The 14456-nt window shown below is 45.1% G+C and overlaps 2 protein-coding genes across 4 annotated transcripts in view; one reads left to right on the top strand and one right to left on the bottom strand.

The window, feature by feature from the left end:
• Positions 1–14456, top strand: part of LOC114597707 (endothelial protein C receptor-like) — a 222794-nt gene that overhangs the window by 166218 nt on the left and 42120 nt on the right. The gene's annotated exons all lie outside the window — the stretch shown is intronic.
• PFKL (phosphofructokinase, liver type) overlaps positions 3193–14456 on the bottom strand; it is a 40745-nt gene continuing 29481 nt past the window's right edge. For all 3 annotated transcript variants that reach the window (XM_077930016.1, XM_077930018.1, XM_077930017.1), the window contains exons 15-22: positions 11302–11389; positions 10281–10433; positions 9859–10023; positions 8218–8279; positions 6448–6563; positions 5934–6029; positions 5169–5274; positions 3193–4279 (exon numbers count right to left, since the gene is read on the bottom strand). In XM_077930016.1, coding sequence (XP_077786142.1) covers positions 4132–4279; positions 5169–5274; positions 5934–6029; positions 6448–6563; positions 8218–8279; positions 9859–10023; positions 10281–10433; positions 11302–11389 — 934 coding nt within the window. In that variant the 3' untranslated portion in view covers positions 3193–4131. The remainder of the gene's footprint in view (positions 4280–5168; positions 5275–5933; positions 6030–6447; positions 6564–8217; positions 8280–9858; positions 10024–10280; positions 10434–11301; positions 11390–14456) is intronic.

Here is a 14456-nt window from a genome sequence, read left to right as displayed (position 1 = left end):
GAAAAGGTTCCAAAGTGGGACCTTTTTTTAAAAAAGGCAAGTGGGTAGGGACATGATAAGTGGGGTACCAGCCCAAGCTGGTAAAAGATGGTGGAGCCGCTATAGCTACTTTACTTACAGTGACAAGGATGGATCAAGGAGCACCTCAGATCTATGCATTCACAAATGCAACCCTGCCCAGAACATGCATTATTGCCCAGTCCCTGGGTCCACAAGATTTGTCTTTTAAGGATATGGCTTCTTGGTCTTCATCACTGCTTCAAGGCGCTGGTCCAGACCTTGCATGGCACCTCCTGATTTGGGTACAACAGACAAACAGCTGAGTATCATCAGTGTACTGGTGACGGCACGCTCCAAACCTCCTATATGCCAAATAATATTGGCATGTATGGACTGTAATCCTTCGGCACTTACTTAGGAATATACAACTCTGAAGGAACTAGATCGGTGTTTCCCAAACCTGGGTCTCCAACTGTTTTTAGACTACAATTCCCATCATTGCTGACCACTGGTCCTGCTGTAGCTAGGAATGATGGGAGTTGTAGTCCAAAAACTATCTGGAGACCCACGTTTGGGAAACACTGAACTAGATTTCTTAGTAGAGGTGCCTAGGATTGGGCTGCAAGATAAGACATTCTCTTGGACTGCATGGACTAAAATTTGCTCCTGCAGGCTGACTCCTCTGTATTCCAGTATAACCATAATCAGCATAAAACGGTTTTATACTGAACTCCTGTCACCCTGAAGAATATCTCATTCTTCTTTAGAAGTGGACTGTAAAATGAACCTTGATGTGTCCCAGGGTAGCCTCTTCTAGGGTGCCAGGAATCTGAAATCGGTTACAACCAGACTAATGAGCCATAAAAGGGGACTTGCATGCTATTTTGTAATTCTCCACACTGGCAAAGATGTATTTGTTCACTTATTTTAATTGCTCCTACTCATGAATCTCTAATTGACTCTTCTTTTGAGGTTTGTACTAATAACTGTAGAGAAAAAAATGCAGTTTTAGGTCTGCATTAAAAAAGAGAGAAAAAACAGCAAAGACTCCAGTTGAGTTTGTGTTGAAGTACCAGCAACTGAAGGCACTTTCAAAAGGGACAGCAGGGACAGTTCTTAGTGCAGGGTGTATCAAATGTGAATGCCATTAATGTGTTCTGGAAAATAGAACAGGGCCCCTTAAAAATCAAAAGCTATGTTCCAATCAGTGTAGGTTTTACTAATGTAGAAAATATAGGTTATGGGAAAAGTTTATTTCATTATAGCTTTCTCTGAATTTTGGGGGTGTTGTCTCATTCTGTGTGTTTGCCAAATAACTGAGAAGCATAGAGAAGATCCTCGCTCCCCTCCCTGAACACAAAACCAGGCTTACCTTCTTTCTGTCTACAGCATAAAGTGTGTTTATAGAACATATGTGAATGTTATCTTTGTACAGCAGGCGAGTTTTACACATGCTCTATCTTCCTCCATTCAGGAAAGCAGGAGGCACTATCAGAGTTCAAGGCCACAATCCAGCTATGTGAAAACACACAAAGAGGGTAGAGAGTAGGGCTGGAGAGGGTGTGTGGCTGAGAACTCTAGGGGGAGCTGCCATATTTGCCCTTAGGAAACCTCCCCCCCAATGCTTTAAGCAACTGAAAAGCAGCCCTGTGAACAGTGCATATTAAGTTTATACCAGATGCTAACATGAGTGTAGACTAGTGCTGAAAGAGGGAGGATCAGGTGCACCTGAATTGATCTAGTTGTCTCCAAAGCGACAGCAGAGATGTTTCATGTTGTCACTCTTTTCCATGCGAAGCAATTGTTCCACCAATTGCTTTTATGCTTTGGCCCTGGTTGTGAGAGCAAACCAAGCAACTTGCCCATCATTTTCTCTGCACAGTAGTTAACTTCACATAGACACAAGATCATGTTTTGCAAACCAGAGCAGTGAGCTGATGACTCTGAGGATCAGCCTGTTCCCACTTGGGAGGAGGAGGCTATCCACTACCTGCCAGCTTGACTGACATCATTTAGAGAATTCTGGTACATCCTTGGGTGCTGTGCTGGGCTTATCATTGTACATTCCTTTTGATTAACTTTTTGTTCCTATGTGGGCCCAGCATAGAACACTACCTTGAGTGCTATGGACCCCCCCCCCCCCCCCCACAAAAACAACCTGTACTAAATAATTAGGAATGACTAACAATTTCCCTCTTGCATAGTCCAGGGCCTAGTCATCTCAGTAGTTTTTGACATCCACCAGAAATTCTAGGGAAAGTGCAACTGAGTTGGCTGGTTAATTGTCCCAACATGGTGTGCTATGAGTACGCTGCATTGTAATCTCACTGGGATTTATGTCCAGAACCTGTCATGTTCTTCCTGGTGATGTGGGTGTTAAAACAGCTACTAATGCATTCCCTGAGCCAGGCACCGAGAAAGGTATGAGATTCTACCTGTGTGTAATGTAAGACAACCCATCTATTGATATTTGATCCTAAATGTCTTGTAATTCTGGAAGTGGTGGAAGAAAGCATTCCAAGGGTGGCATGGAGTAAGGAAAAGGTTTAGAAAATAACAGGTTTCTTGGTCTAGGGGTATGATTCTCATTTCAAAGAAACACAGAACTGAAGCGTTGGAAGGGATCTCCAGGGTCATCTAGCCCAACCCCATGCAATGCAGGAATCCTGTCCACAGCCATCCCTGGGTGGGCTCAAAGCACCAACCTTCTTGTTAACTGCCAGACACACTGACCCATGGCGCCACACGTGTGCGGTTCTAGGCTGACATTCCTGACACGCTTTTATTATCAGGGATGGGCCATGGCTTAGTGGAAGAGTACATAGCTCAGGGCACATTCTTAGCAGGTCCCAGGTTCAGTCCTTGACATCTGACTGGATCTGTCTGAGACCCTGGAAAGCTGTTGCCCACCAGAGCAGACAATGTTTGAGGGACAAACTGTGTGATCTAGCAGAAGGAAGTTTCCCATGTTCTTATGTCTTCATCGTGAGGAGACTAGAGGCAGAAGACCCATCACCTTCCCTGTCCCTCCTTCATCGTATTCCAACTTCTCCCCCAATGGAGAACTTAGGGTGCATAAGGCTGGTATTCCAGCACAGGACAGCATCATTCCTGTTAGCCCATCCCATGCTGTGAGGTCAGAGACAGTTTCCCCAAACAGGAAAGAGAATCAAACTGAAAACACACACAGGCTTGGTTCATTGATTTCTTTTAATGTACTTCTAGAAGTCACAAAGCTGTGGCACAGACAAATACAAGCAACACAGGACACTGAGTTCACAGAAGTGTATTGAGAAGAGTACGCAAAATGGGTGCCACCATCGCAGCTCAAGCCAGGAAGATGGCTCAGTCAAACCAGTCAGACAGCGTGGAGAAGAGGATTTTCCCATGCAAATCCACAACACACTGGGCAACCCCAGCCCAGCATTCAGACATGCTGCCATGTCCTGGTTGGCATGCATCACCCCAGTGAGGGAAGGTGGGGCAGGAGAAGAGAGGAGCTGCTCCACTGCTCACTGCTACTTTGCAGTGTGCTGCTGACATACTTCTGCTAGACAATATCTTTGTGCTGGATGTTAACATGATAGCAGCATAAGTTCTTGGTCCCAAATCAGACCCATCATTTGTCTTACAGCACTCCCCAAGTTGGGGAGGCCCTTGGGGAATCTCACATTCTCTGTGACTCCCATCTAAGGGACACCCCCTTCTGGACTCCTGCAATCTCCATGGCACCAGGCCCAGAAAGAATCTAAAACCAATCCCCATTGTCCATCTGATTATTGAGTACATGATTCTTTAAATAGTGTCTGAATAAAAGAGTAGCCTGGGAAACAGGGATGGACCCTTTCTGGAGTGACTGTGCTGCCTGGAGTGAATAGGCTCCAAAGAGGGAGCCATGGACAGAAGAACACTCACCCTCTTAGGCAGTGAGGAGTATACAGCAGTGGGTATGGAGTGATTCCGCAATGTCAGCCAGGCTGGCCTCAGTCACACTCCTACAGGCTCACAGTGGCACCAGCACTGCACTCAAAAGGCTTGAGAAGGCCAGAGGAAGGGGGGGGGGAGTTGTGGGTGTGTGCAGGGAAAAACAATGGAGAACTAGTCTGGGGTGAGCAGAAGAGAAGATTGCAGCTAGAACCCCTTTTCGATGCTGAGCGTGCGACGGGTGACATGCTCAATCTTCCCAGACACATATTCAGTCAGGCTGATCTGGTAGTGGGCCAACATCTTCAGCATAAGGCGCAGGTTCAGCCACCACTGTTCCTTGGGAAGCCTGTGCCTGCAAGAAAGGAGGGGAAAAGCGAAGTCAGCACCAGGGTTCAGTCTGAGCTGGGGCTCAGCCCTGGAATGCGTGATGTCGTTAGCAATAAACAGAGCAGCTCTGTGCACCTGTGAAGTCAATTCCCCTCTCATAGTTGGGGGAATTCAAATCTTTGCAAATTGCAACGGGAATTGACCCCAATCTCTACCTCCCAGAGGGATGTACAGATCAGATTCTGTGCTGAACTTCACAACACAGAAGGCTCAAAAAGTGTAGCAAAATGCGTATTTTACAATAAGGTATAATTACAAGTGTGTACTTTGATGGGAAAAGCTTTTGCTAATGTTGTGGGGAAAAGACATCCAAATATACATATTTAAACACTAAACATTTTCTCCTGAAGTTTTTTAAAACTCAAAGAGATTAATGCAGAAATGGGAGGGGATATGGCTGAACACATGTGAAACTGACACAGATCGGAAACAGACCGTCCTGCCCATATCCTTGTTTACAGGCAGCCTCCACCCATCTGTGGCTGTGGAGCATATCTTAAGTAAGAATTCATCAAGGGAGAGGCAGGCAAGGAACTTGCCCAGCTCACTTTGATGTTCAGTATGCTAAATTCTGAACATTTGACTCCCAGGAGGGATGAAAATGTCCCCACCGGCAAACAAGTCACAAGGCGGGCCAGCAAACAGAGAGTACCTCACCATTTCCCAAAATATCTGGGCACTTCCCACTTCCCTTAGAAAGGAAGCACAAAACAGAGCTAAGAGAACTGTAGTTAACGCCTCACAGCCATTCTGCCCACCAGTAGTTTCCATGAAAAGCACTGGCAGGAAGTGTCCTCCCTGCTCCCAGAATCTCACATTCCGTGACTCAGATGGCAAAAGAGGTGCCTACTTACTCAAAATCTGTGACTTTCTTGAGCTCAGTCACAGGGCTAAATGACACAGCCTTCCTCTTCAGGCCTATCACACAGGCAGAATCGGCAGAATTGGCAAATACCCGGCCTGTGGAAACAGAGAGGACTTTTACGTGTGGTGCCGAGAAATTCTGATGTCAACCAAACGGCTTGCCATTACTTGAGAAGGCCTGGATGTGGCTACCCTGGTTGTCTCCGGCAGAGAGCCAGTAGCTATAGAGGCTCCTGGAACCCCAGCAAGTCAACAGGACTCAAGAAAATTAGTTGCATACTGTTTTCAATGACTATGGGCACACACTGAAATACTGGTCTCGTGAGCAGTCCCCACAGAGCACTCAGTGGCTTCAAAGCACAGCAAACCAAGGAGGCCTCACTTTAGGATGGCATCCTCCTCCTAGGTACAGGCAAGGTGCCTCAAATTGCAATGGTTCCCTGGGATGCCACCCTGCACAGCCCTGGCTAGGCCCTGGCAGGGAATGGACCATCTCTCATGGTAAGGGGGAAGGCACATGTGCACAGCAGCCTCCTGGCATTTGTCCCTTACTGAAGGAGCAGTGGTGCTTCACCCGACTCCCTTAATCCCTCTCCTCGGTTGATTAGCAACCATAAAAGTGGTTGACAGGCAGAAGGAGGCATGGTGCATAAGAAGTTCACCTCATTCTGCCAAAGTTCTCCTGAGGATCTTCCCTATTACAAAACACCGGGGTGAATATTTTCCGTTCCCAAGGTGATCCTCTCTGAACATACCCTTGCGGTAAACTTCCTTCAACTTCTCCGACATCCACAGTACAGCTTTCACACCCAGCTTGGTGCCGTAGTTGCGGTCAAAGGGGGTTGGAGCACCTCCCTAGAGACAGAGAAAAGGAAATGAAGGCAGAGACCAAAGGGTGGTCATGCCACTCCTGCTGCAAGGGAGGCCCAGCTGTTCTTCTGCTAGGGCCATCCCACTGAGCAGCCATTTTGCATGCCTCTTCTGCAAAATGAAGACAGTTCAATGAAAACTAAACAAAAAACCCCAGTCAGCTGAAAGCTGGAAAACAGGACCTTGGCATGTACCCCACTGCCCTGAATGGAAGAAGTAGCTGATGAGTGTTTTCATGCAAGACAAAAAGTATTCCGGTTACAAACTCTCAAACAAAAGCTCTGCTGTTTTTCCCAGTTAATATCTGCCTGCCTGCCTTTTCTCCACCAGTAATCTTCTAATCCATTAGAAGTGACTTAGCCTGACACTGCCTTGTGGCTACCCAATATGTAGCAATACTTGCCTGTTGGAGGTGGCCTAGGACGTTGATCCTGCAGTCAAATATTCCTTTCCCTTCGGAGGAGTATAAGTTGTAGAGGAACTCGGTGGTATAGTGCTCGTGGCATTTCTCGTTGCTAAGAAGACAGCAAAAGGGAGAAGGCACTTTAAAACACAGGCAGCTGCCTAATAATACCAAGTCAAAACTCTTAGTTCATCTAGCTCAGTGCTATTGGCACTTGACAAGCGGTGGAGCTTCAGGGTTTCAGGAAGGAGCATTTTCCTAGCCCTGGTGGGAATCGAACCTGGGGACTTTTGCATGAAATGTATGTGCTTTACCTGCTGCGCTACAGCCCCTCCTCCCCTTTGATGCACTAAGTGAGTATGACTGTATCTCTGACAGAAAATACAGCATAGAAAGCATCCCGGGCCCAACTGATTTAAAATGCTGAAGCCCTCGGTGGCGGAGTCTTGTGTTTTTTATACACTGGCTTTTTCCATACAAGACCTTCTGCCCTCTGATTTCATAAGGAGGGCCCTGCTTCAGGTTTCATCCCCTAATCCACAACAAGAATAAAGGGTGGGGCTTTCTTGGTAGAAATCCAATGAAACACACCAGGGCCAATCATTCTTAACTCATTCTTGATCTTGTTTCAGTGACTGGTTCCTGATTGTATGCTGCATTTTTATTGGGTTTTTCAGGATATATGTTTTAGCTTTTAAAAATATTTTCTGAGGTTCTGAATTCTGCACACAGACTTTATCTTAATTCCAAAACAAGGGAAAGACAGTTTTTGGAAAGAAAAATCAAAATGAAGTGAGTTTGTTTGCACAAGTTAACAACGCCAGGGATAAGAGCTTTGGAGAAGAGTCCTTTATGATCCAAGAAGTGTGCGGGATTGAATGTTCTTAACATTTTGCTCTGCCAGGACTACACAGAGAACTGGGTTTCAGGCAAATGTTGACAAAATTTAGACAAAGGAAGCAGAACTAAACCAGTGACAGTGTAGCCAGCTACTGAGCACTGGCAAAACCATTCTCTCCCCTGTACTAGCCTTGCACTTCAGGAATCTCCTCTGCCCTTTTTCCGCAGGACTGCGGTAGAATCCATCAGATCTCCATCCCGGCAGGGAGCCAAGCCTAATCTCATCACATTTCTAAAACCATCCATCTCTTTTCAGTGTTTCAGAGGTTTCTAGGCTGCAATTCCTTCATTTGTGCTGAGTCACTATTCACGCATGCTACAGAGATGCAAGTCTTGGCAATACTCCAGGGATTGGGTCAGCAGAGTCACAGAGAACAGTGCCAACCCTGTGATCCAGGAGCAGGTGATGGCATCCTGCACTATTAGCTGATGCTTCCCATAGTTCAGAGGCAGTGAACCAAGCTCCCACCATCCCTGAGCATTGACCATGTTGGCTGGGACTGCTGGGAGATGGGAGTCCAGAATCATTTGGAGGGCCACAGATGTTCCTATCACAGATATTGTTCAGCATAGTACACTCCCTCTGCTGAACACATCACTTGCTCCCTCCTTTCTTGAGGGAGACAGTCTGAAAAAGACAGTCTGATGAACCCATTTTAAGCCCCAAATCTCTTTATGGCTTTTTCAGCTACCGTCTCAGCCTTTTTAAAAGAGCTGCTGCCATAGCATTGGCACACTCAATATAAAACTGTGTATTCAAAAAAGCTACAGAGATAAAAGTTATTTCAATCCCAGATGACACTGAAGATTTCCATCTTCTTCAAGAATTGAAGCACGGCCGTTTCAGAGCCTTTTCCGCAACTCACCGCAGTACTAGGCCTCTCTGAATGTCTGTTTTCATTTTGTCAGTTAAATGTTCAACATTTGCCTGGAAAGACACAAAGACCAATCGTTTTCATTGGAACAAATTTTGCTGATTTAAGAGAAAACAGCTCTTCAGAAAAAGGAAGAAGGAAATGTCACTTCTGAGCTACAGAGAGAATGAGATTAGATAAGACAAGACTATAAATGCTTTGCTCAAGCCTGACTGTGTTAGAATCAACTGTCATTAAGTGCAACAAACAAGTGAAAAGAAAAGGTTAACCAGGAGGGAAACAGAATGTTTTAGCAGCTTAAATAATCTTGGTCACTGTTGTTCTTGATAGCAACACATTTATATGAACAACAGTTGCTGCATTTGTTCCACTGAGATCAATGTAAGTCAGCCTTCCCCAATCTGGTGCCCTGCAGTTGTTGGTGGACACCAACTCCCATCAGCCCTAGCCAGCCTGGCCATTGACCAGGGATGATGGGAGTTGTAGTCAGAAATATATGGAAGACACTATGTTGCAGAAGGCTGTCTTCAAGTAAACCATTTTATAGCTTGGGTGTATTCATTGCCAGTAAAGATGGCAAAGGCAAAAGGCTCCCCCAGAACAAGAATAGAAAAAAATCAGAAATGGAGAAGTGGTCACCATCAGATGATATATTGCTTTTGCTCTATGATCAGGAGTTTGCTAGCATAAATGCTTGTATAAGGCATGTCTAAGGAGAGGCGAGATTGTTGCCTCAAGCAAGCAAAATGCTTGTCTGAGCTACTTTGAATTCCATCCTAACTGCCTTGGGCTTTGGAGCCAAAATTTGCTGTAGTGGAAAAGGGTGGCAGAGGGATAATTCATTCTGCCTCATTTTTAATTTACCCTGTAAAAGGAGACAGACGAGTTGTCACGATGAGCATTGCCACCACACGTGGTCCTAATATCTCCTCTCTCTTTCAGCCCTTCCTGCACTTCCAATATCCAGGTAAGTTACAGGATTCATTGGGAACACTTCGGTCTTCTCACAGATGGAACATGACTTATGTAAGAGAGGATGTCTGCATTTTATAGAACTACATATGTAATTTAGGTCTTGCTTTTTCAAATATTGTTTAATAATAATAATAATAATAATAATAATAATAATAATAATATTTATTATTGCAGCATAATAATAATTTTTATTATTGCAGAAAATGCAGCACCGCCCTCCCTGGCCAAAACCGGGCTCAGAGCGGCTAACATCAAATGTTTAACACATTAACGTAAAATCAGCCAATGAATTAAAATACATCTGGAAATCAGATCAGGATCAGAATAAAATCCAATCAGATGGCAACCAGCAGATTAGGGTTGGGGACCTTAAATGCTCACCAGGCCCAACTGTTTGTGCTGAACTTATATGAGCCTGTGAGAAAAATTGGGAGGCCACTTTCATGCAAGTTCTTATGAAAGGGGAGGGCTGCAACATGAAGTACAGAAATCAATAACAACTTATAGGTTCCTGATAAGCATTGATCTGAAGTTTGGAATTTTTCCCCCAACCAGGATTCATCTTCTTTTCCATATTCCCTCCTCATCCACCCCCAATTATCATGCAGTCCTCTGCCCTTTGCACATTTGACAAATGCAATTCTGCCACCAACACACCTTTAAGTCATGAATGGTGAAAGGATCTTCGTAGACGTAGGCAGCATCAGCTCCTGTTGCAATGCCAGTCACTGTAGACAAGTAGCCGCAGTAACCGCCCATCGTCTCCACAATGAACACCCGTCTTTTTGTGCCCGAGGCGGACTGCTTGATGCGGTCACAGCTCTACAGATCGGGGAGGAAGGAAAAGGATGCTTAGTTGCCCAGGTGTTAAGCTGAGTTTCTGTCTACCATTCTGGGGCAGGTGTAGTTTTACGTGGTCTGTATTACTCCCCTGCTCCACCTCCTGCCTCCTCTATCTTTCTTGCCAACATTTCTGATATACGCAATAAAAATACATTGATGAAAGAAAGGTTACATAATTCATTTCCCCGCATGCCTAGTTCCCGGCATTCTGTGGCTGCTGTATAGACCCATCTTACCTCCATGGCAGCATTGACAGCTGTATCGGAACCCAGGCTGAAGTCCGTGCCCGGGACGTTGTTGCTGATGGTGGCTGGAATCACACACATAATGATGCAAAGCTCATCATACTGACCACGAGCTTCCACCAATTGTAGTACTCCCTCATACGCCTGCAAAAGACAAGAGTGGCAGAAATGTAAGCCACATACCCAAGCCTAAGCACTGGGCTGCAAGAAGTACAAGATAAAAAAAAAATTACACCTCTGAGCATCTTAAATCTAAATTTTGATTGACTCTCTTGAGCTGGGTAGGAGTCATGACCTTGAAACGAACCCTTGGAAACTGGGTATCTATCAGTCCAGAGGTATTTTTGATACATAGTCATTTAAAGTGTATGTTTACTAAAGAGGATTGCAATTGTTGAAACAAAAGGTACTATGAAAAGAGACCAAAAAGAGACTAACTCTATAGATCTCACTATATACTATATTTAACCTAGTCAGTCATCACATGGTTTTTATTGGCTGCTTCCCAAGGGTCGAAAGGCAGGAGTAGGGGAAGGACGATGGGCAGGGGGGCGGGGAGAAAAAGGAAAACTCATTGCAGTACATGATGCGGGGGGGTTACAGGAAGGCCTTGGTGTGGGGAAGAAGAGTTTCTGTATATGACAGTTTTAGTTCTTTGGTGGCTGAGGGGAAGAGAAAGGAGGAATTGGGGAAGCAGGAAGTGGAACTGGCAGGGGAGTGGTTAAGGTGGCATTTGGAGATATGAGGGGGAATATGGGAGGGTTATAGGTGATGAGTGGAAGAAAGCTGGAAAGGAGGAGGAATTGGGATGGGGAAGGTGGAAGTGGATGGGGTTAAAGGGGCATGTGTTCTATGACTGAGCTGCAGCTCAATGTGGGTAATTCCAGCCTTGCAGTCTGTCTACACACTGAAGTACCAACATCAGTGCAATCATGCCTGGCCCAGCTTTTTAGGAAAAGGAGAGAGACATTTCTCATTCAAATCTGAAAGTGTCCAATGAACTTCTCCACACCTCAAATCCTCCAACAACCAGCAGTGCATGGATGTTAAATTTCCGGACATTTTCGACAATCTTTTCCATGCATGTCTTGGGAAGCGTTCTGGCAAAACAAGAACAAAACAAGCTATTAGAAAAGCTGCATCGCGATGCCTGCCTCTTCCTGCTTTACCACACCTGCTTAAGAATAGGATTGTCTTAGCACAGTGAAGGAAAAGAGAGGAGACGCCAATTCCATGAAGCAGGCAAAGAGATCCTTTGAAATCTTCCACGTTTAATTTGCTGCCTTACTTCCCAAATAACAGCATAAAGGCAAGCTAGAGCATGCACCAACGGCCAGCCTTTGATAAGATATGTTCTTTGCCAAGGGAGCAGAGACAGACAGGCTCACTTCCACAGACTGGCAAGTGCAAGTCATTTAGGAACAATGCACCTTTTGTATTGCTTCCTGCAGAATGAATGGCCTACTGACCAGCAAGAGGAAACATGCTTATTAAACCAACTTCCTCCCACTTTGGCCATGCTAACAATTGAAGAGTACAGTCCAGATACTCTGGAAAAGACTCTTATGTTCAGATAAGCCCAGTAGAATAGGTACTTAGTCAGATAGCTCATAAAGATCTGTGGTCACTCTTCACCTGCAGAACTAAGCAGAAACGAGGCTGTCTATGTGAGGGAACATAATCCTGGCAGCTCACATAGCAGGTGGTTACTTCAGTTGCTACTCATCACACTCCCTTAAGAAATACTGTACTGCACAAGTGAAGCAGGGTCAGTACAGGAAAGGGTAAAGATGTAACATGCAAAACTGTTACATTTGCAATGGCCTTGTAAATGATTTGGAAATGAGTTCATGCTTGCAACCTGTGACTGTTCCAGCTATACAGTCTCTGCAATGTGATACAGCAGGGGTCAGCAAACTTTTTTTGGAGAGGGCCAGTTCACCTGCCCCCAGACCTTGTGGGAGGCCGGACTGCGCACGCACCCAACAGAGGGCGCTTCTCTCTCTCCCCCAGCCCCTCCCCTCCCCCTGCCTACCTATGGTGATGCCAGCGCAAGGGCTGGCTGGCTCCAGAGAGGAGCTGTGCTCTCCCAACTGCGGCTCCTGTGTCTGCCCTTGCGAGCGGCAGAGGCTGTCGGCAGAGGGACAAGCGGTCCAAAATGTGCTGGCTGGCTCCGGAGAGGCACTGCCCAAAATGGCACTCAGCCAGCTCAGCCCAGCCCCCTTCCTCCTCTATGCAGGGCTGGCAAAAGGACGAGGAAAAACCAGGAGGGAGGGAGGGAGGAGATGCTGCTATGTGTGTGTGTGGAAATGGTGCCCCCTCCCAAAAAATGGTGGCGCAGAAAAAAAAATTAACGAAAAAATTTTAAAGAAGGAATCCACACGATTCACAGACTGTCCGTGGACCGGATGTTGAGGGCAATTGGGCTGGATCTGGCCTGTGGGCTGTAGTTTGCCGACCTCTGGGTACAGCAACAGGATATACAGTGAAATTATCTGTTAAGCCAATATAGCTGAGACCGAGGACTGTAAGGAGACAAATCTCTGTAGGACTGAATTCCACAGGTATTCTTGACTGGTGAAACAGTCCAATGAAACTTGTGTCTGTAGCAGATCTGGTTTTGCATTCATTACCAGTTTAAATAAACCAGTTATTGTACAGGCCACATGCACTTTATGGCAAGAATGTGCAACTGTTGAACATTATCCAAATTCATACTTGCAGTACACATTTTAAGATCCTCTGCCCCACATGTAATTTATAGATGAGTATTTGCATGCACACAGACCCCATCAGGTTTCAGAAGCAATCATCACCATTGCCATCACATTTCAAACCCTCACAAAATTTCAGAGCCCACAGGAATAAATGGCAAGCTCAGTAGGTCCCCCTGCCCTGTTTACCAGAAAGGAGAGCAATTTGGATGAGATAATGCTTCCTGCCTGATGGGACTCAAGTCTCATGACATTATTATGCAAACCCAAGAATTTGCAACATTTAAGACTCACCCTTGCTAACATTCCACAACTTGATTATCAACCTAAAGCAGGGGTGGGAATCTTTTTTGGCTTCACCAATGAGATCCTTATTAGGATCTGCCTTGTGGGTCAAATTTGACAGGTGGCATCATTATGACATCACATGACTGACAGGTGGGCAGGACTGCCCTATTGTCAAAAATCCCTTTCACCCCAATATTAAAGGCGGGGAGCAGGAAGAGGCTTCCAAAAGCCTTTGCAGGCCTCCCTAACCTTTACAGTTAGAGTGAGACTGGGGGATTAAAAGGGAAGCAGGGGAGGAACCTTGCAAAAGCCATTGCGAGCCTCCCACTTTAAGACTTGCAGCATGTGGGTGGCCTATAAAGAAATGAGAGAACGAAGCATGGCAATTCCACATTGAATAACTATTTTGGAAGCCCTCCAAATGAGACAATGAAGAATTGGCAAGGAAGTAGGAAACAGAAAATATTATGTTTGCTTATCATAGAGCACCAAAACATTCAGGAGAAGCAGATAAAGCATTCTATGAAAGAGAAATAAAATAAACAAAGGGCCATGAACTAACAATAATGAAGGATCCTGTAGAGATAATACAGGAGCATGACTGTCCAAGAAGTTCAGGCATGCACTTTCCATTTCCGACAGCTGAAAAAATAAGATAGAAGCTTGGCAATTTTAGGTTTGCGTCTAAGAAATGAAGAAGACAAATGACACTGGAATGTTAAAGGGGGAAAGTGTCTATGGAGAAAGCTGGTTATGAGATGACTATGGTAAGAAATGAATATAGAATAGCAAAGGATGAGTACATAGAAAAACTGACTATCATAAGCTTGGTATGTTATCAAGAGACCTTTCAGAGAAATATGTTGATATGTTGACAGTGGCCAGCAATTTTTAAGAATAAATCATACAGGAAAAAACAACCACACAAACAATTAATTTCCACAACTGGAAGGCAGAGGTAAGATAAGCTGCAGGGGGAGAATTCTTAAATTACAATAGTTCTGTAATAAATTAAGCAGTGATACATCCCTGGTCACCTCCATGAAAGGTTGAGAAAGGTTTGCTCTGTTTTAGGAGAAGGACAATTGTGTAAAACTGCTATGCTATGCTATGCACCCCCTGAGATAATAAACTAATTCCATTTTAGAACAAAAGATCCCTTGAA

This window comes from Podarcis muralis, chromosome 6 (genome assembly GCF_964188315.1).
Source record: "Podarcis muralis chromosome 6, rPodMur119.hap1.1, whole genome shotgun sequence".
Classification (NCBI taxonomy): domain Eukaryota; kingdom Metazoa; phylum Chordata; class Lepidosauria; order Squamata; family Lacertidae; genus Podarcis; species Podarcis muralis.
This window is presented reverse-complemented; position numbering and strand designations above follow the sequence as displayed.